The 22,265-nt window shown below is 42.7% G+C and overlaps 1 protein-coding gene and 1 non-coding gene across 2 annotated transcripts in view; both read right to left on the bottom strand.

Annotated features, from left to right (window-relative positions):
* The window catches only part of Pole (DNA polymerase epsilon, catalytic subunit), a 50,025-nt gene that overhangs the window by 7,614 nt on the left and 20,146 nt on the right, over positions 1–22,265 (bottom strand). The window contains exons 24-41 of the mRNA XM_055606405.1: positions 21,196–21,353; positions 20,621–20,816; positions 18,631–18,845; positions 13,524–13,626; positions 12,580–12,660; positions 12,373–12,495; positions 9,461–9,670; positions 9,033–9,242; positions 8,643–8,786; positions 6,773–6,913; positions 6,349–6,502; positions 6,165–6,271; positions 5,838–6,014; positions 5,529–5,752; positions 5,129–5,349; positions 4,437–4,641; positions 2,113–2,286; positions 375–500 (exon numbers count right to left, since the gene is read on the bottom strand). Coding sequence (XP_055462380.1) covers positions 375–500; positions 2,113–2,286; positions 4,437–4,641; positions 5,129–5,349; positions 5,529–5,752; positions 5,838–6,014; positions 6,165–6,271; positions 6,349–6,502; positions 6,773–6,913; positions 8,643–8,786; positions 9,033–9,242; positions 9,461–9,670; positions 12,373–12,495; positions 12,580–12,660; positions 13,524–13,626; positions 18,631–18,845; positions 20,621–20,816; positions 21,196–21,353 — 2,969 coding nt within the window. The remainder of the gene's footprint in view (positions 1–374; positions 501–2,112; positions 2,287–4,436; positions 4,642–5,128; positions 5,350–5,528; positions 5,753–5,837; positions 6,015–6,164; positions 6,272–6,348; positions 6,503–6,772; positions 6,914–8,642; positions 8,787–9,032; positions 9,243–9,460; positions 9,671–12,372; positions 12,496–12,579; positions 12,661–13,523; positions 13,627–18,630; positions 18,846–20,620; positions 20,817–21,195; positions 21,354–22,265) is intronic.
* Positions 1,786–1,916, bottom strand: LOC129676181 (small nucleolar RNA SNORA70). Its single transcript, XR_008720040.1, has one exon. It is a non-coding gene; the product is annotated as a small nucleolar RNA SNORA70 (small nucleolar RNA).

Below are 22,265 nucleotides of genomic sequence, written 5' to 3'. Positions count from 1 at the left end.
CACACACACACACACACACACACACACACACACACACACACACACACCCAAACCAAACCCTCAGGACTTCATCTTATTTACAGTGGAGCCTCTGGGCCCAAATAGACTTGGGAAAATGATTCATTCAGGCAGGGATCACTGCCTGAAGCCAAAGTACAACATGGGGTCCTGCAATTGAGAGCTCTGTATGACTGACTGCCTGCAAGCATGTGCCCATGTGCCCATGCCCGGATCTGTGAAAAGTTTATTTCAGATGTGAACAACACGCTTTTTCATAGGGAAACTGTAAGGTGGTAGCCACTCTTTTCATGCTGCTGTGCTTACCCCTGCTGTGTCCATGGCAGCTGCACCACCAGGATGGCCCCTCCACTAACCTGTTGGTAATATATTCCATATAGGCAAGGGCATCTTCTATCCGGCGCTTCTTTGTACAGAGGATGATGCGATTGAAGTTGGCATAGATGACTGATGACCCCAGGCGCTTGAACTCAGCAATAAGCCTGTAGAGTAAGTTTATAATTAATGGAGGAGATGCCTTGGTGTAAAATGAAGCCCGAGAATACAAAGAGAAACCATGAAGACCATGGTGATACTGAAACAAGAAGCATACTGACTATACTTAGAATGAGCAAAAAGAGCAGGCTCAGGACCCAAAAGCAATAAAGAAGAAATTTCTGTCTTTTAAAATGAACTTTGGGGGTTGGATAGATGGCTAAATGGTTAAGAGCATTGGTTGGTCTTCCAGAGGACTCAGCTTTGATTACCAGAACCTATATAGATACTCACAACCATTTATAATCCCAATTCTGGGGATCTATTACACTTTTCTGGCCTCTTTGGGAAACAGGCACACACATGGTGCAGATACACCAAGGGCAAAACACTCATACATATTAAAATACAAAACAAAACCAGATGAGGTCTGGCTCTACTACTCTGTTCAAGGTCAGGCAATCCTCATGCCTCAGCTTCCTGAGTAGCTGTGACTTACAGGTGCATCTACAATAACAGAGCAAGATCCCTCCCCTGCTTTTAGATTGGAGTCCGACATGGCAGAAAAATAGCACAAAGGCAATAGATAATTAAAAAAAAAAAAATTGTAGGCTCTTATTACAGAAACATGGCTCCTTTACATACAGAACTCACTTAGGTTTTTTTGTTTGTTTATTTTGAGATGGTTTTACTTCATAGCGCAGGCTGACCAAGAAATCCTTGTGGGGCTGGTGAGATGGCTCAGAGGTTAAGAACACTGCTCTTCTGGAGGTCCTCAGTTCAATTCCCAGCAACCACATGGTGGCTCATACCATCTGTAAGGGATCTGATGTCCTCCTCTGGCATGTAGATACCTACATGCAGATAGACCACTCCTATATTTAAAAAATATAGTGTAGCCCAGGCTAGTCCTGGACTTGGCATCTTTCTCAGCTTCCTCAGTGCCACTTGTCCAGGGGACCATGACTAGGGTATGTTTGACTTTATAGCCACCAAGAATGAGCTACTTCTCAGTGACCATGTCATCAAATTCATTTGCATCAAACTTGGTGAAGGCCCACATCTTTGAGAGGAGGCTCTTCTGGTGGTCATGGAACTTGAACATGGCTCTACAAAGAGCCTCAATCACATGTTCCTTTTTCTGTAGTTTTGTATGAATGGACATGATGACCTGGCCAATGTGAACCCTGCCTGGCCACTGTGCTCTGGGGCTTCCCAAAGGTACCACAAATACCTGTTCAGATCCTAGACTGGGGACAGCATTGAGATCAGAAATTTGAATAACAGCCAAAGAATTGTCTCCAAGGTCCTGGAGGACAACCCATATAGGCAACAGGCTGTATATACTGCAAAGGAGGCTGCTGTTTGCAACCACTGCATACCAGGACCCCATGGGGAACTTCACTCAGGTTTTTGTTTTGTTTGGGCTTTTTGAGACAGGATTTCTTTGGGTAGCTTTGACTGTCCTGCAATTTGTTCTGTAGACCAGGCTGGCCTTGACCTCAGAAATCCGCCTGCCTCTGCCACAACAGCAGCTAAGCCTACCCTGGGCTTTATACATCTCAAAGGCACTGGCTTATGCCCATCAGCCCACAGCCCAGCCCAGGGTAAAACACTCACTGCAAGAATAGCTTCTTCATCATATTGTGCAGTGTCCGGTGCAAGGCTGGGTCATGGAGCAGGGAGTGTGGCGACTGGAGCCAACGGTAGAAGTGCATTACCTGGTTGTCAGCATAGATGTTGTGGTACTGTGTGATTTCTTTTACCCAGCCAACCACCATGCTCTTTAGGATCCTGAAAGATGACAAAGAGAATGATTCACACCATTACTGTCCCCTCTCATAATCCCTAATTGTCACTGTGTGCATTTCATTCCTTGACCCTGTAACTTGTGAGCTTTACCTCCTTATCACGTTCTTCCACATAACTCCCTCAATTGCTTGCTCACCACAACTGGACAAGGAAGGAGACACATGATAGGCTTTTGTCCTTAAGACATTTTTTTTTTTTAAAAAAGATTATGCATACAATGTTCTGTTTGCATGTACACCTGCACACTAGAAGAGGGCACCAGATCTCATTATAGATTGATTGTGAGCCACCACATGGTTGCTGGGAATTGCACTCAGGACCTCTGGAAGAGCAGACAGTGCTCTTAACCTCTGAGCCATCTCTTCAGCCCCAAGACTTATTTTTACATGCAGCTGGGAGGGTTTGCACAGTGAGTATAGGTGCCCACAGAAGCCAGATAGTATCTGATACCTTGGAGCTAGATTTACAGGTGGTTGTGAACTACTCAACACGGGTTCTGGAGCTAAAATCATGTCCTCTGCAATAGCAGGTTTTTTGTTTTGTTTTGTTTTGTTCTGTTTTGAGACAAGGTTTCACCATTAGAAGAGCTGAATGAAGAATCAGAGTTAATTATGTGCCTTCCATGTAAGAGCCAGGGACTGGCCCAAGCTGAGTTTTCTTGATGCCAATGAGACACAGGGGAGGTTCCTGGGGACAATGCAATGTTCAGGTGGAATAGACTGGACTTGAATCGTGAAAGAGACAGAGCATCAGAGACATGATGCTGATGTCACTTTTATGTTTTCCTGTACAAATGCCCATCAACTGGTGGGCTCTGCCATCTGGGTCTGATCCTCACCTGCTGCTCAGGGTTGAAATACTTTTTCAGTCACAACTCTGCTCTCAGCAACCAGTCCTCCTAGTCTAGTTCTTACTTCAGCAAATTCCTTTCTTCCTTCATTTGGAGGCAACAAAGCTGAAATGGGTTCTAGAATCACAGACATGAGATATCTACCTCATACATAGCCACAGTAACATATCATAACTTCAGCTCCTTTGATCTTGGTTTTGCTGTTTCTAGCACTACTTTACAGAGCCATGGAAATAGGTGAAATAAAAGTGTTCTGTGTTTCTGGCACAAAGGAAACACTTTATAGTATATACTGTCCCATCACCAGGAGCTAGGGCTGACCATATCTCTGACAGATGATACTGGCTACTATGACTCACTAGGCTGGGTACCCTGGGAATTTCTTGCATATACACCTTTAATTATACTGAAAGCAATTATTTATCAAGAAGTTCTTTATGAGAATAGCCTCTGGCCCCAGAAAGGTCAGACTGTAGCACTTGTAGTGCCTACTAGTTAACTAGGCAGGGACATGGGGACCCTTGATTGTATTATGGAAGACTCAAGAAAGGACATCTGAAGAATGCTGACTCTAAGGCTGACATAGTGGTTAAGAGCATTACTGCTCTTCCACAGGACTGGAATCCAATTGCCAACACCAGGTTACAATGTCCTGTAACTCTAGTTCTGGTATCTGACTCCTCTGGCCTTTGTGGCCACCTATACTCACACACACACATACATATACATAATTAAAAGTATAAAAGTAATATCAAGTTTCGAAAGGTGGCTTTCACGTCTGTAGATGACACCCCCGGAATAACAGTTACGTTGCCTTTCCTATTTCTGGTTGAACCAATAAAGTCTGAACCCTAAGGAAAAAAAAAAAAAAAAGTAATATCAATGGGGGGCCTCCCCTTTTCTGAAGAGAAGGGGTAAAGGGGTGGATGGCGGGAGTTAATGTGAGAAGGAGGAACTGGGAGGAGAGGGACAGGAAGTAAATAAATAACCTAATCAGTAGAAAAAAAATTAAAGATTAAAAAAAGATGATTTTGTGGTGCACGTCTATAATTCCAGCACCTGAAAGGCAGAGGTATGTGGCTCTCTATGAATTTGACGCCAGTCTGGTCTACAAAGTGAGTTTCGGGCCATCCAGAGCTATACAGAGACCCTGTAAAATATATATATATATATGTAAAATATATATATTGCTGACTCTGGCTTTAGCATTCTAAAGTGGAGGTTACCTTCTCCCTGTTGCCTTGTCTAGGAAGATAACACATTACAGGATGGTAGCAGATACCTGAAGGTGCTAGAGCAGAGGGCTGTCTCATCGTAGCTGGCTGGGGCACTGGCTGCTTGATTGCCTGTAACCATGTCCTCTAGGGAGGCCTGCTGGATCACGTCGAAACTGATGCCCATGCTGCCAGCCCCCTCCATGTCATTAACATGGTGGGACTGCAGGATGGTGTTGACTGCCAGATTTTGAATGTCCAGCTCCACACACACTGTGGAGAAACACAGATTGACCATGTATCCTAGACCAGCATGAGGCCAGCCCGAGTCATTGCCACTAATACAGTCAGTGCTGCCTAGCAAGGTCAGGCATGGCAAATGACCTATTACCAACATATAACTTGTTGGTACCCATTTCTTTCTTTTTTTCTTTCCTTCCTTCCTTCCTTCCTTCCTTCCTTCCTTCCTTCCTTCCTTCCTTCCTTCCTTCCTTCCTTCCTTCCTTCCTCTCTCTTTTTTTTTTTTTTCAAGACAGCATTTCTCTGTGTAGCTTTGCTATCCTGGACTCACTTTGTAGACCAGGCTGGCCTTGAACTCACAGAGATCTGCCTGCCTTCTGCCTCCCCAAGTGCTGGGATTATAGGCATTAAGACTTGCCTTTGAGCTTATTCTACATGGTTGAGCACTGAGCCCCATGTGCTAAGAAGGAATCATTAAATGGTGGGGCAGAAGTGCCCATCTTTCCCTTCTCTCACTCACCAGTGGAATAACAGCCAGAATTATTGATCTCCACAGTGGCTCGATCATCAAACTCCATGACAAGGCGGTTGTCATCAGCTTCCTTCCCACCCAGGTCAGGCCGAGAGGTAGGTGACAGCCAAAGCAGGTGGTTATGGCGCTGGAGGTGGCGTGCAAAAAAGAGGTCGGAGCCAAAGGTGGAGATGTCTTCTGGCAGGTTCCCAACAGGGATGTGGAAGTACCTGTACAGGGTAAAGGTTCAGTCCCAAGTATACGAGCATCATTTAGGGACTACTCACAGGGCCATATACTGTAGGCAGCCAGCCCATGGCTTCACTTGCTTATCTCTTTTCTTGTGTGTGGTACTGGGAAATGTACTTTCTAGCTAACTTCTACTACTGAGCTACAACTAATTCCTCACCTGCTCATCTCAAAGGCCTGTGAAAGGCAAGTGTCTAAGTTGAGGTAGTGCCGGATCATTCGGCGAGCTCCATGGCGCTGCCAGTCTAGGATTCCATAGCTGATCTTGTCAGCTACTCGGACAGGAACTAGTGGGAACTCCTCTAAGACAGGAATCTCACTGGCCAGTTTACACAGCTCCCAGCTGGACTGGACAGCGATGAGTGTGGGCCCACGGCGCTCTTCCTGGGGTTAGCAGAAGGCAGAAGGGGCTCAGTGGACAATACCTTGGGATGGGAGACTCCCACCATTGGACCCCAACTTCTCTTACTTTGTAGGCAAGCAGGAAGCGTTGAATGGCTCTGCAGATGGTCTTCAGGTTAGTTTCAGCACGAACTTCAAAGGTGTGTTTTGGGGGAGGCAGGAGCTTGGGGTCTACCTTCTCCAGCAGCAGGCTATGTTCTGCTGAGTACAGAGCACTGAGGCTTGGCATTTGGTTGCTGCGCACCTAGGCAAATACCAACTGTTAGGCTTCCTGTATGTCTGTGTGTGAAGCTGGGTAGTTATGCCTTTCCACTTCTAGCTGAATGGCAAGAGGAGTGTCTTTCTTCCCCATATCCTGCCTGACCCACATATTCTCAAATGCCCAAGCACTCACAGTATCCAACACAAACACAGATGCTCTTCGCTGTGACGGGATAAAGACCCCAAAGAGTGCCTTGTGGCCCTGTGAGTGGTGGTACAGGTAGATATGGCGGATACTCCCTGTGGAAGAAAGTAAGCCGGTTGCCCAAGATGCAGAAGAGGCAGGACAGGTAATAGGGCTGCTAGTGAGGCCATACCTGGTTCCAAGTAGCTGAACTGGGCCAGAGAACGCATTTCTAGGTGCTCGAGGGAAAAGGTTTCAGCTTCCCAGCCTGAAAGGTGTCTCACCAGCTGTTTGTTGACCACACACACACAGCCCAGTTGCACAAGGGCCCGAAATAACAATGGGACCTGGGAGAATAGGTAGTATGTCGGTTCAAATGGAAGACTCTAGCACCACAGCTTAATCTGTGGCCACATACCCCAGCACAGCCTATCTTCACCCAGAAGAGGCCATCTTAGGCAGACATGCTGCTGAGAGCCACTTTCCTATGGGACTTTCCCAACCCATCACCATCTAACCTAGCTGTCCACCACTGCCCGCTGCCTGATTCCCTGTGGAGAATCTTTTCATCCAGCTTCATCTTCACCCAAGTGGTCAGTGGTCAGGGAGACAATCACCTGAGTCTCATACACGCCCTCAATGTCTGGTGCTGACAACTCAGTGTTGATCTCGTTGATGTGTTCTTGGTACATGTCCTCTGGTACTGAATATTCATAGAGATTGTAGACAATGTTGGAACGAGGAAGAGCCCGATTCACCTGGTGACAATGTGGTGATAAGCCTACCACAGCCTACACAGTGGACCACTGACCAACTCTTAGGGCTTTTAGGACCTAAGATGGTCAGTTCACCTGCTCAAAAAAATACAACTAAAAGGCTAAGGAATAATCTAAAACAGCAACCCAAGGCTTCGGGAAAATCATAAATGTTTTCTAACTGAGGTATCATCAACACTTGTCTGGAGGATGGACTCCCAATTATTTTTTTCTCAGATCTCTCAGTATTAAATGGAAGTTGTAGGTATCTAAAACCCACAGAGAAACCAAGGTTGACCTTTGCCACTTGCCCACAGGTGCATACACACACACACGCAGATAACAAAAGCCCCTAAACCAAAACCTACCATAGTATCTGAGCTCAGTAAAAGAATGAAGACAATAGAAAATTGTCAGTAAATGTGAAGATAAAAATCATCAAACTTATTCAGTCAGAAAACAAACAAAACCCCTAAAGCAGAGAAAAATATTTTTACAACCAAGTAGCCACCATCTACTCTCTTTCCTACTAAACTCATGCATGAAGCAGTGGCATGAGGCCTCAGAATAAAAAAAAAAAAAAAAAAAAAAAAAAAAAGGAGGTAAGGGACCAAGAGAGCTCACAGAGCACTCACAGAGCACTACTCAGCAGCCAGTTTCCTGGCTTTCCCTCTGGCAAATCCTAATGAGTTACCCTACATGAAAGTAGCCAGACTCAAATTTCAGAGTACAGTAAGATTTCATAAAAGGGCATTCTAAAAAGGTAATGCTATAGGAACAAAGGTCAGTGTCAAAGGATGGGGTGAAAAGAAACCAGAGCACAGTGAGTTAAAGATGACAGAAATGTTTTGTATCTTGAATATCATGAAACTCTGGGATTACCACTACCTATGCAATATTATGTTATATTTAAATAAACAAAGCAAAGCCTGGAAAAAATAAATACCAAACTAGTGATAGTTGTTTTCTCAATAGCTAACTGGAAAATGGAGAGGTAGGAAATGGAAAGAATGAAAGAGGGAAATTCCCAGCTCATCCAACAGATTCTTTGATGTTGCTGACAAAGACCTTCTACATACACAATGCATATGTAGTTCTTATCTTAATACATCTCCACTAATACAAACAACACCTGGTCCAATATCAAATATCATGAGCTCAGAAAGAAAATTATAGCATGTATGGAATGATACATTGACGTGAAGCTCTAGCAGGTCAAATGCATCTATAGTTATAGAAATGTGGACCTCACACACTAGCAATATGGAGAGATGGGCAAGTATGCTCTGGGGAGATAGTAATGTCTACCTGGATGGTAAGAGGGTTCAGGTAGATATATTTTTCAAAACTGTCGGAAGTCAACTGTAAACCACACCTATGTTTTTATGTACATCAGAGAATGTAGGCTGTAACTGATTATAAGATATTAAACAATGATATATTTCCAGGTTCACAGAAACTTTTTGTTGTTGGTTTTTGAGACAGGGTTTCTCTGTGTAGTCTTGGCTGATGGAGAACCGCAGCCCCTGTTCCTGAACATTTAAAGACACAGTTTCAAGTAACTCTTCACAAAATCCCAGTATCAATAAGGCATTTGGGAAATGGAGACAATGCCACATAGTTCACCAGTTTCTTGGGTCTGCAAAGTTCATGCTCCTGACCAATTCTTTATGTGGTGTCCATCATGAGAAGACACCTCAGAGGTGAAAAGCAATACTAGTGGCTTCCCTACCTTGCGATATGAAGGCCCATCCTCTGCTTTGGCTACCCGCTGGTTCACATAGAACACTCGAGGGATGCTCAGCTTGATACAGTGCAAGTCACTGCCAATGATGGCCCACAACCGGAACAGACCAGCCTGGCTGGTCTCACTGATCTGAGAGAAAATGAAGAATACACAGTACATAATCACAGAACATACTGACACCTGTGAACAGGTCATCTCCCAAGTAGCCTCCAGCCTTGCCCACTTCCTGCTATGTGCAGGGCCCTTGTGATGGGCAGGAAGCTGAAGGTTTTTATCTTCCATCCTATACTGCAGGACTGGCTACACACTCCTTCCTCTAGGCACCTGCAAGACTTCTTTCAGCATCATGTCTTCCCCATGGATGAAGGCCCATACCTGTACAATCTGCCATGGAAGGTCCAGAAGGCTGCGGGCAGTCCGTCGCAAAAAGCTCCCCAGCCCTGTGGCAGGTCCCTCTCGGATAGCCCCATGCCTTGGCACATCATCTGTTGACTCTAGACGCTGCTTCTTCCTGCGGGCCAGGCGCTGTTGGGACTGTAACTGCCACTTTTTTTTGTGGAATCGGATCCAGACCAACCACTCTTCCTAGGACAAATGGCAATACACAATTGCTAACACACACTGACTATCAACACTTTTCTCCAACAGCCTGCTTTTTATTCCTAAGCTTCAGCAGCTCTCTAACACTCAGGCATTTCTACAACCAAGTTGTTTCAGGGCCAGGATTTGTTAGGATACCTGTACTATGTAGCAGACCTCTAGGAGACAGAGGGCCATATCACCTTTCCCTGAGTTCTTCTTACCTGGGTGGTTCCAAGGGAGGGAGGCTGCCCCAAGACCTCTTGCCAGGGCACAGTTAGTGCAATATCCTGAGATGCCTCTTGGCTTTCCCAGATTCGCTTCCTCTTAGTGGCAACTGGGACTGTAGAGTGGTGTGGCTTTGTGAGTCCAAAGTCCTCAATATCTGGAGTGCAGAGACTCAGACTGTTTTCTGAAGTCTGGGCCATCACAATCTGGAATGATACAACCAAGCCTTATAATTCAGAATACCAATCTGGTAAATTATATTACAGAATTCTAACATAGCTTATCTTCCAAAAGGGTTATTAACAGACTACCATAACTGAAAAAAAAAAAAAAAAAGATTTGTTTTTAGTTACGTGTATGTACATGAGTGCAGTGCCCTCAGAAGCCAGAGAGGGCATTAGATCCCTTTGGACTGGAATTACAGGCAGTTGTGAGTCCCCTGTGTGATGCTTTCTATGCTGTTTAATAAATATAGCAAAAAGCCTTTGTTGGGGACAGATAGATAGTTACCATTCACACATAGACACAGAGACCAACAGACAGACACAGGAATGAAACAAATTCTTAAGATAGAATTTAAGCTGGCACTGATTCTGACTCATATAACAGATAGACAGAGGATGCAGCTCTATTCATTCATTCATTCATTCATTCATTCATTCATTCATTCATTCATTCATTCATTTATTTATTTATTAGGTGTGCCTGCACACCAGAAGAGGGCACCAGATCTCATTACATATAATTGTGAACCACCATGTGGTTGCTGGGAATTGGAACTCAGGACCTTTGGAAGAGCAGATTATGCTCTTAACCTCTGAGCCATCTCTCCAGCCCGCCACAAACACTCTTGTGCTGCGCTAACTCATCAGCTTCTTTTGGCTAACATTTACTTAGCATATAAATTTTTTAGGTACATCTCTTGCAAATGTCACATTGCTAATGTGTTGGAGGTTGGTCTGATGCTTGTTACTGGCTCTCAAGATCTGGTTACATCTATCCTTGTTTTGTAAACCTGCCTAAGACATACCTGATTGGTTGATTAAACAGCCTATACCTGAGTAAGGCAGAATGCGGTAGGCGTGCCTAAGGTTCTGGGTTTTTGTGTTCAAGACAGAATCATGGGAGCCAGAAGAGGAGGAAGCAGGACGATCATGGAACCACGTGGGCTGAGAGAAAGAACTCCAATAATGGCATGAAAAGGCCCAGATGAAGAATACAAGCAAGTACCTTGGGAATATGTATGGAAGGTAGTCCAGATGAGGATTAAGGTGGATGGCATTGGATGGGGGCTGGGAGATGGATGGCGAAGATATTGAGACAGTATAGTGAAAATACCTGCCCAGCCCAAGGTAAATAAGGTAATTACAAAATCTAACAGGTGTATGTGTCATTTTATTAAGTAATAGAGGGTTAAATAATACCACTGTGATAATCTTAGGGCAAACAATAATAAACAATATATAACACAGACCATTTTTTAGTTTACTATAACACTAAAGTTTTAAAGTCTAAAATGAGCATGTAGTTAAATGCTTATAATCTCAGGAAGCTGGGCTAAGGAGGTTGGATTTTAAGGCCAGCCTCTGCTACACAGAGGGTTAAAGAGTAGCTAGGTCTAAGACCTTGCCTCAAAAATTTAAAATAAAACAGGCATGGTGGCATACAACTTTAATCCCAGCACTTGGGAGGCAGAGGCAGGCAAATGTGAGTTTGAGGCCAGCTTGGTCTACAGTGTGAGTTCCAGTACACCCAGGGCTACACAGAAAAACCCTGTCTCAAACACACATGAATACAAACACACAATCTATTTTAGGTTATTAGTGAGTTTTTATCATTCTGACTTATAGCTCACTTTTACTTTTGTTTTGAGATAGAGTGTTATCTATTGTGCTCTAGCTTGGCCTTGAACTCATATCCATCCTGTCTCTGCCTCTCAACTCCCAGGATTATAAACATGAGACATCATAGCTGGATACACTTCTAATTTTCAACACTCAAATTTTTCTTGAGATTGATGGATCAGCAGTTAGGAGCTGCCTTTCCAGAGGACGTGGGTTCAATTACCAGCACATACATGTTGGCTCACAACCATCTGTTAACTCTAGCTTCAGGGAATCCAACATCCTCTTTTTGCCTCTGTGTGTACTAGGCATGTAAGTATCTCAGACATATATGAAGGTGAAATACCCATACACACAAAATCTTTTTAAAAATTCTTTTTCCTCCTCTAATTTTAGTTACACTTTTTTTTTCTTTCAAAGATTACTTTTTATTTTTGTGTATGTGTCTGTGTAAGTATATACCATGTGTATGCAGGGATCTGCAGAAGCGAAAAAAACTTCTTGAATTCCCTGGGGCTGGAGTTTCAGGCAGGTGTAAGCCCCCGGATATGGGTGCTGGGAACAGAACTTGTGTTCTGTGAAGAGCAGGGATGGCTCTTAACAGATGAGCATGTACAGCTTTTTACCTAAACTTTTCATTGGGCAGTATTCAATGTGTCTCCAGAAAATATTTTCATTCTGTTGAGAAAACTGAAGTCTACAGTAGTGATCCAGGTCAGGTCACTATGCTTAATTTGCATACCTCAATATTTATATATAAAGGAGTTCTCCATAGTCACTTGATGACTCACAATCTGCTTCCTGTTATACAAAATGACACTGAATGGCATTAATTAGTATTGTACCACAATGAACTTTTTGAGATAAAAAAGTCTCGTTAGAGGTAGCATCAGGAAATTATGGGTCAGGCAGAGTAATGTATAAAGGAGTTTGAGGCCAGCCTAGTCTACAGAGAGAGTTTTATGATATCAAGGCTATATAGAGAGACCCTGTCTCAAAACAAAACAAATAAAATTAATGGATAGCAGCTTGCATACCTCAGTACCCTGTGTCCTGTGCATTACCTGTCTCTTTCCTTCAAGGACAAAGAGCTCACTGATCTTCTTCTGCTTGTAGACATCATTCTTCTCTAGTAGTTTTTTGTGCAGCCAGTCTGGATGTTTGACACGTGGAACTGGGTTCTTCACCTAAGTGAGGATGACCAGGAAGAAAGTCTTACGTGGGTATACTGGTATTTGTGGTACAGAGGGGTATCCCTGCTTTTGTCTCACCTGCTGCAGAGCTGCGGGGATAGTGATGATTTTCTGGATGGCACTCCCCAGCCGCTCTATGTAATAGTCCCAGTCCAGAATCTACATGCACAAAATGAGAAAGAACAGTTGTCTACATTGTTACATGCCAAGAATCACTAAATGCTTGTGTCTCACTTCATCTTCTAGAAACTGTGATCATTCTGGAGGCATAAACTTGGCAGAGAGCTTAATGAGACTATAGGATCAAGAAATAGTAGATGGTTAAGATAGTACCTCAGTCTTACTCCATCAAAGAAGAGCAGCTTAAGGGTTTCCCTAGCATTAGCTTCCTAATGCCCTAGAGCAATGGTTCTCAACCTTCCTAATGCTGTGACCCTTTAATACAGTTCTTTATGTTACTGACTCCAACCATGAAATTATTTTTATTTCTACTTCATAACTTTAATTTTGCTGTTATGAATCACAATGTAAATATCTGTGCTTTCTGTCTTAGGTGATCCCTGTGAAAAGCTCATCCAACGCCTAAGGGTTTGCAACCCACAGGTTGAGAACCCCCGCCCTACAGTGTTGTTTCTCTATCACATATCAGAAAAGAGGAAGTGATAAGTAAAGTTCTAATTGAGTCAGATGATGCCCAAGTCAGGGACATTCTGAATAGCTTTTTTTTCCACCCTAAACCTTTAATAGTACAAAAAACAGAACAAAACAAAACAAAAAAAAACAAAAACTAGCAGGTGGAAATATGGCTCAGTAGACAGAACTACTTGTCTCATTACGCGAGTTAGATAGCTAGTACCCACATGACGGAAAAGAGCCAGTTCCTGTTAATTATCCTCTCATCTCCACACATGTGCCATGTCTCTCGCCCTCACTCTCTCTCTTACACACATACACACACACACACACACACACACACACACACACACACACACACACACACACACAAAATAACTGGCACTCACTGTCCGAATATCAAAGTCTTGAAGTGATGAACTCTTTAGCCATTTCCGGAGAAAATGCTTCCTCACTGTAGGCTCTGCTTGGAAAATTGCAAGTGGAATGGCTCTAGGTTAGAAAAACAAACAGAACCATAAACAATGTAAATCCCACTATAACTTTTATCAAATGTAGATGGGATAAAGACTTTGTATATACTTACATTTTTAAAATTTAATTTAATTTAATTTAATGTGTCAAGGTGTCAGATCCCTTGGAATTGGCAGTACAGACAGTTGTGAGCTGCCATGTGGGTGCTGGGAATTGAACCCGGGTCCTTTGGAAGAGCAGACAGTGCTCTTAACCACTGAGCCATCTCTCCAGCCCCTATACTTAAATCTTATATATGATGTTTATAACATTCAACGATTAAGTAATACTTTATCATATTAAAACACTTAGGTTGGGGCTAGGGATGTGGTTCACTGGTAGAGGACTTGCTTATTCTAGGTAAGACTCTGGAGTCCATCCTCAGAAATACAAAACAGAATGAATAAAAAAGAGAAGGGGAAAAAAAGGGGAGAAGAGAAACACATGAATGGATAAAGAAAATATGGCATAGGCATACATATACAATGGAGCTAACTATATTTTCATCCCACTAATTGTTTGACTCAGTCATAAAAAATGAAATTATATTCTTTACAGGAAAATAGAACTGAAGATTATGTTAAGAGGAATGATACAGAGAGATAAATATGCATGTTTTTTCTCACATGCAGCATCTAGATTTAAAAAGAAGACATTAAAGTACAAAGGAGCCTATTTGGGAAAAGAACAGGAGTTGGGGACTCCTGGTGGTTTGAATGAGAATGGCCCCCATAGGGTCATATTTGAACACTTGGTCCCCTGTTGTAACATTTGGGAAAGATTAGGAGGTATGGCCTTGGTGGGGGTGGGCTTTTAGGTATCAAAAGACTTTTTTTTTTAGAAGCTGGAGAGATGGCTCAGAGGTTAAGAGCACTGGCTGCTCTTCTGGTCTTGAGTTCAATTCCCAGCAACCATATGGTGGCTCATAACCATCTATAACAAGATCTGGTGCCCTCTTCTGGTTTGCAGGCACACCTGCAGGCAGAACATTGTGTACATAATAAAAAAAATCATTAAATTCTCTCTCTCTCTGCTCCTACTTGGGAATTAAGATGTAAGGTCTCAGATGCTCCTGCTGCCACCCCTTTGCTCTGCCATCATGGACTCTAACCTGAAACAGCAAGCCCAAATTAAACACTTTCATTTTAAGTTGTCTTGGTCATGGTGACTTAGCAATATAAAGTAACTAAAGGGACAAAAGTAAGGGACAAAAGAGGGCAATGGCAAGTTAATATGATCAAAGTATGTTATATATATATGTATATATATATATACATATATATATATATATGAAAATGTCATAATTAAATCCCTTATTACTATAAATAGTTGAATAAGAAAAGGGCTGAAGTTGATTGCACATCACCCTGTTAGCTGCTTGCTCTGTTTTTAGTATGCAGACACAGTTCAGGGCTGTTTATAACCATTCTTACATGTGCACAAGAAGACATTTCTAAAACATTATTCACTGGGTAAAATACAGAGATGGAATACTTTTTTAAGGAGTGAGTTGGTTTTCACATTACTAATAAAGCAGCTGGCAACTTTTACTTGCCACAAAATAAAATGTTTTTTACTATAAAATATTATATAAACTAAAATATTATATAAACACAGCAAACACTCAGCTAAATACATGCACTTAGCTATCAGGCTGCAATGCTCTAAAATGTCATTTCCTGTGAAAGACAACAAAGAGGAATGCTGCAGCTCCATCCTGTTCCCTCCTCAAAAAGATGTTAACACAACCCTTATACTGGTACTCATTACTTTTGTGTGTGTGTGATGTAGCCAATTATTATTATTATTGTTATTATTTTTGAGGCATGGTCTCCTGATGTGATATAAACTGACCTGGAACTTGCTATGTAGTCCAGATTGGCCTGCCTCAGCTGCTTGCATGCTAAGATGACATGTATGCATTGCCAAATCTGGCTCCTACATGGCAGTTTTGGCAAAATATTGTCTGAAGCTCCTCCATGGTTGCCTGTGCTCCAGTTCAACACTTAACTCCTACACAGCATATCTTCATTTCTTTTGGCAGTATAGAAGAATGAATCCAGGGCTCTGTTCATACTAGGTAAGTTCTCTACAATTAATCTACATATAAGATCACTTCATTTTTATGGCGTTAGGGATTGAATTCAGGGTTTCACAAATAAGCTATATATCTAACACTCCCAGCCCTTTATTTCCATTTGGAGACACAGTGTTGATAAATTTTCTCGGCAGGCCTCTCCAGCAGCTTGAGATTACACACATGCACCTCCACACTTGGTTCCTGCAGAGTGTATCACCATCTACTTCTGGAGGATGCTTTTTTTCTTTTTTTTAAACTTTCTGGTTTTTCAAGACAGGGTTTCTCTATGTAGCCCTGGTTGTTCTGAATCTCACTTTGTAGACCAAGTTGGCCTTGAACTCAAGAGATCCACCTGCTTCTGACTTCCAAGTACTGGGATTAAAGGTGTGTGCCACCATTACCTAAAAAGCAGGATGCTATTTTCAAACCAGGTACTAAACATAATAAAGCTTTACATGAGCATGTAAAGCTATGTGAGACATGTGCTCACAAGTGCCAAGAGGGAACTGAAGATGCAGCTCAACTGGTATGATCCTTGCCTAACATGAACAAAGCCCTGAGTTTGAACCCTAGTTCCATATAAACCAAATATGATGGCTCGAACCTTAGTCCCAGAACTTGGAAGATGCAGGCAAAAGGATTAGGAGATTTGGAGATCAAGGTGAGCTACATGTAGTTTGAGACAAGCCTACATTACATGAGACTCAGTCTAAAAATCAAACAAGGATTGGCAAGATACTCAGCAAGTAAAGATGCTTATTGCCAAATCAGACAACCTACATTCAATACCTGGGACTCACACAGTAGAACTCAATGCTACATCTTCTGACCTCCACATGTGCACTGTGGAACACATATGCCCCGCTCCTCTACACACACAAAATATGAGTGCTAGATACCCTCTACTTCTAGACTTTCCAGGTGTCCCAGCTGCCTGGTTAAGTGCTAGTCTACCTGTTCACCAACAACTGGTGTCAGCATTCTTCTGAACTGAAGAGATGCTGTTAAGGTAAGCCTTGTCGTGATTTCTGGGAGCCTGTTTATCTTCCCAAACTTGCCATCAATTCTTCACTTGTGGATTGTCTGATCATATCTGAGGGTCCTCTATATAACTGATGTATTGAAATCTATTATTTTACTCTCTATATGAGTCTGTCAAATTGGCTTTAGACCAAATTTCTTGTCTTGACACTGGCAATTTTTCCTTACAAAAACATCTGCTTTTCCCCTTGCCTATAGGACTCTATAGGAAGGTGGGTATCAATATTTACCATGCACTTGTTGCTGTATAATAAACCATCTAACATTCAGTGGGCTGAGGTGACAATCCTTGATGCTGATATAGCCTATGTGTTCTCACCTGGGGTTGGTCACTTGTGTAGACAGATGAGTGACCCCCTCACAAAGGGGCAATAGGTACTCTTGGTGAGTTTTCCTTATATACATGCCCTCTCAGCTTCTAGGAGGCCAACTAGGTAGGAAGAGGATAAATGTCCAACTTTGCAGCCCCTGTTGACTAGGGTTGAGAAGTCTCATGCCCTTGTCTACCTATTCTATTGGTCATAAAATCATAAGCTGCCTAGTTTCTAGGCATGCAGGTCAGATACACTTTTCCATAAGAGAATCAAAGTTATGTTAGGAAGTGCCTTGGGGACACTGTAAAGGCCACACTGGCCTTCAGTTCCTCCTGCCTCTATCACTGGTTCTCAAGGTTCCTGTGGGGTCACTGCAAAGTGTGGTTCTGCAAAGTGTGATGAACCCTTTCTTTACTGTGCACCAACCATAAGACATTTCCTGTTTAATTCATAGTCTGGTGGTAGGAAAGAGAAAGCTGATCTAATTGAGCCTGTTACTGTTGCATCTGATATGCCCTAGTAGTGGAAAGGTGTTTTCTTCTCATCTGTGAAGGTGACTGAGAGGTGATGCTGCAGGCAGGTAGAGCAGCCTCTTACATGCTAGAGCACTACCACATGGCTCATCACAGAGCCCTCTCGCCATCAAGCTGTCTCTCTATTTGTAGCCAGGCTCCGCCCTTCCAAGATACTCAGATCTATGTCCATCCAAGAGAGGCTGACTCCCTTCAAACCAAAGTTCTCCAGACTCAGCATTCCTTTTCCAGGGTCCCACCTGGGTCCCAGAAGGCCTTGCTATGACCTGATCTGCATCAGACAGAGGCAGATTTTTTTCTGAGTTTTTTTCTGAGACTAGGTCACACTGGTAGCACTAGCTGGTTTGGAACTTCTTATGTAGCTCAGGCTGGCCTTGAACTCACAGGGAGTCAACTGTCTCTACCTTCCAAGTGCTGAGATTTAAAGGCATTTACTACCATATCAGGTAGTGCTTCTTTCAACAGCCACCAGATCCACAGTCTTCCTATGGAATCTCTATTGTGAGGATCCAGAGGCTCCACTACAGATGTGGATTTGCAAAGGCAGTGTTGTGTGAGTGTCTGTGTGTGCTTAACGCTTCAGAATGACTATGTAACCCAGCCTGTTGTGGCCTCAAACTCATTATACAGTCTAGGCTAACACTGAACTCATGAACCCTTTAATTTTCCAAATACTGGACTTACAAATGTACATCATTATACTTTTTCCCTCCTTTGGGATAGTCTCTTAAGTTGCCCAGGTTTGTCCAACACTCAAAATTTTCTGGCCCTAGGCTTTTGCATACCAGGTTTACAGGTATGTACCCATCTGTTTAACTCTTTAAAGAGGCTTTTAGGGGCTGGAGAGATGGCTCAGAGGTTAAGAACACTTGCTGCTCTTCCAAAGGTCCTGAATTCAATTCCCAGCAAGCACATGGTGGCTCAGAACCATCTATAGTAAGATCTGGTGTACAGGCAGAATGTTGTATAAATAATAAATAAATCTTAAAAAAAAAATAAATAAAGAGGCTTTTACCTCTCAGTGACAGGAGACCCCTCTGGCTTTCGGGAGATGATATAGCGACAGCTCAGTCCAGCATCCTTGACCATTTGGTCTCCCAGAAACTCAGCCAGGCGCTTTGCTGTGCTGATGGATGTAGACTTCTGCTCCCCATAATCTTCTAACTTCCGAGACATGGAGCGGTTCTCAGAAATCAGCTCAAACAATTCAGAATCAGGCATGTTAGCAGCCTAGAGAAAGAAACAATAGATGCCAGAAAAATGCAGGCCTTATTAACTTCGATTCTGTGGGATTATACTTATATATTTCTGCTCTGAAAAGCTAAAGAAGGCTTTGGATTTCTAATTGGTAATGTCATTAAAAAAAAAAAAAAAAAAAAAAAAAAGACCCTAGTACCCTTGGTTAGAGCCCTAGCACTGTATTAAAAGTGTGTGGGGGATAGGGCAGTGGCAAGATGATTCAGTGAGTAAAAGTGCCTCCTGCCAAGACTGACAACCTGAGTTGTTGTTGTTGTTGTTTTTTTGTTTGTTTTTTTTCATTTAAAATTTGTGTATAAGTGCTTTGTCTGAATGCATGTCTGTGTATCATTTGTGTGTCTTGTAACCATGGAGGTCAGAAGAGGACATCAGGTTCCTTGAAACTAAAATTATAGACAATTGTGAGCTACCACATGGGTGCTAGGACTCAATCCATGGTCCTCTTAACCACTGAGCCATCTCTCCAGCTCCTGATAACTTGAATTTAATCCTCTAGGACTAGGACCCATATGATGTAAGATGAGAACCATCTTCTACAAGCTGTCCTCTGACTTCTACATGCACACTTCGTCACCGCGTCCCCACCCTCAAAATAAATGTCATTTGAAAAACAAAAGGCAAATAAAACTCTACTTTTTATCTTAAGTCATGCACAAACTATCAAGAAATATGCATGAGCAATAAGTGCCAAAGCCATACTGTGTGGAGAATAATTATGCCCAAGACAGAAGATAAGGTGACATCTGTCCAAAAGGATTGAGGTTCATGTGACACTGGCTGGAACAATGGGATTCTGAAACTTCCTCACAGATGGAACTGTGCAAGCAGATGGACTGATAAGTGGCTCATAACACACAATACAGAAATAGTCAAGCATTCCAAGACAAAACTAAAGGCATGGTAGTATTGCTTTGCATTCCCTCCTTTTCTTTCTTTTGTAATGTTGGAGATAAATTACAAAAATGTGCAGCTGGGTGTGGTGGTACACACTTTTAATCTCAGCACTTAGGAGGAAGAGACAGATGGATCTCTATGAGTTCAAGGCTGGCCTGGTCTATATACCAGATTACAGGACAGCCAGGGCTATACAGTGAGATTCTTATCTCAAAAAAACAAAATTATGTGAACATTAAGACTTTAAAAAATCAGGGCCAGCAAGATGGTTCAGTAGGTAAAGGTACTCGCCACCAAGTCTGAAGGCTTGCTAGTCCAATTCCCAGCACCCACATGGTGGAAGGAACATAAAATTTTTGAGAGTTTTTAAGAAGGGGCCTGGAGAGACAGCTCAACATTACAATTAAGAGCACTTGTTGCTCTTATGAGGACCTGGGTCTGGTTCTACATAGCAGCTTGCAACTGCCTTGTACTTTTACTTCTAGGGGATCTGATGCTGTCTTCTGACCTCTGAGGACAGCAGATGCACACATACTACACACACACACACACACACACACACACACACACACACACACACACAAAACAAATAAAAACTAAAACAAAAAATCCCAAAAACTTCAAAAAAATTGATTTCATAATTGTTAAGTTTTCCTCCAATGACTCCTTTTATTACCATGCTGGCACTCTACAAAGCTAGGGAACTTAAGGGTGCCAGAGCTAAGGAAGCTAAGGTTTAGTAAAGTGACCCAGGTTCACCTGTTACCTGGTTCTCAAGAGGCTAGTATACAAGTCCAATTCCTTGAGAGATGCTCACTCCTGAGAGCCAGCTGCAGAGGCAGGTGTAGCCTTACCTTGCTATAGAGCACATCAAGCCAGTAGTCAGCCACCTTGGCCACAGAGCCATACACCTCCTCCAGTGTGCTACCCTTGAGGAAGGCCTCAAATACTGAGGACTGGAAGATTTTAATCAGCTGTAACTCCCCTCTGCGTTTCACCTCAAAACCTTTCAGTTCAGCCAAGGAACCATCTTCATTGAATACAGCATATCTGAAAAGCAAGGGAGGCACAACAGAGAAACAAACTTAAGGGTTCTGGGTACTTTCTGTCTCCCCCCACCTTCCTTCTTCACTGCTCGACTCTCTTGTCACTTTTGAGGCAGCAAGCAGCATCCTCCACCCCTTACATTAACGCTTTAGCAAACTGGAATGTGTTAAAGGGTCATTGCTCACAGAACCAGAATAAAAGAAAAGAAGGCTAGCACATCAGCATCCAATTCTTCCTCCCAACTGAGTAAATAAAACAAACAGCAAAGCAAAACCTCACCCAAGTGTTCTCATTATGGCTCCAGGTCCATTTTTTCTAAGTTTTTAAGTTTTATCCATCTACTGCATTTCTTTTACAAAACATAAGACTCTGAGATTCCTACCTTTTCTTCAGCTTCTTGCCTTCTTCCTTGGAGGCTGGAAGGATCATAGCAAGGTATGGTCCATCTACTTCAAAAAAGATGCTGTTCTCAGAGCGGGTGACATAGGTGAGAGAGGAAGGCTCTGCTAGTTCTTGGTACTGATGGTTGGTAAAGCCTTCCTAAGAACCAATAACAAGAAAGGCAACCTCACTCCTAAGAGCTCATACCCAGGAATCACTTTTTCTCCTCAGGGATTGGTTGGTCAGCAAACAAGCTCTACCATACAAAGGACACAACTGGTAGCAGGAAAGCAGAAGGTTCTGACATACACAGCAACATACCAAGTCTCAACTGTAATTTACAAGGTCTGAGTTGCATGTTATATGTCTCTATATATGTAGCCTTCTGGAAAAGGCAAAAAGATAGTACAAAAACACATCAAGAGTCGTCAGGGTTTCCATGGAGGAGAAAAGCTCCTTAAAGAAATGCTTCACTCTAGGGCTAAGACAGGGAAAATACAAGTTAAAGCTGGAGTATCTTACAGCACTAAGCAAGAAAATGTTCCAAACACAGGATCCAAAAAGGGAAACAGTGTGTGTCCTTGTAGCCAGCTAGGAACAAACTCAGCAAGAAAAGATATGAGAATCATACTGGATTATCATCCTAAGTATGAATGATGCCCATAAATCCATGATGCTGTAAATCAGCAATGAACAAGCAGGAGAATATAAATGAGAGAGAAGGATAACGACTATCCCTTATAGAACTCCAATGAGCAAACAGAAGGAATGGGGTAAACAGCAAGTGCTCATGAATAAACACCAACACAGGAAACTTACAGTTGTACAAGTGACACTCCCGACACATGTAAAAGCCAGGAGTTATAAAATTTAAGGAGCACTTCAAAACATGCCTTCACACTTGTTACTAACTGTGGTGGCTCTAGCATATGCCCAGATGCTCTTTGATACTAATTCCTTAAAGGAGAACAGTCATCCTTGGGTGTGATTACTGAGCAAAAAACAGCATGTGAACAGGGAGTTGGGGAACCTCCCTATAGAGATGCCCGGCTGATGTGGACAACCTGGCAA

This window comes from Psammomys obesus, unplaced genomic scaffold (genome assembly GCF_907164565.1).
Source record: "Psammomys obesus unplaced genomic scaffold, mPsaObe1.curated_primary_1811, whole genome shotgun sequence".
In the NCBI taxonomy this organism is placed as follows: domain Eukaryota; kingdom Metazoa; phylum Chordata; class Mammalia; order Rodentia; family Muridae; genus Psammomys; species Psammomys obesus.
Note: the sequence above shows the minus strand (reverse complement) of the source record. Positions and strands in the feature narration are given on the sequence as shown.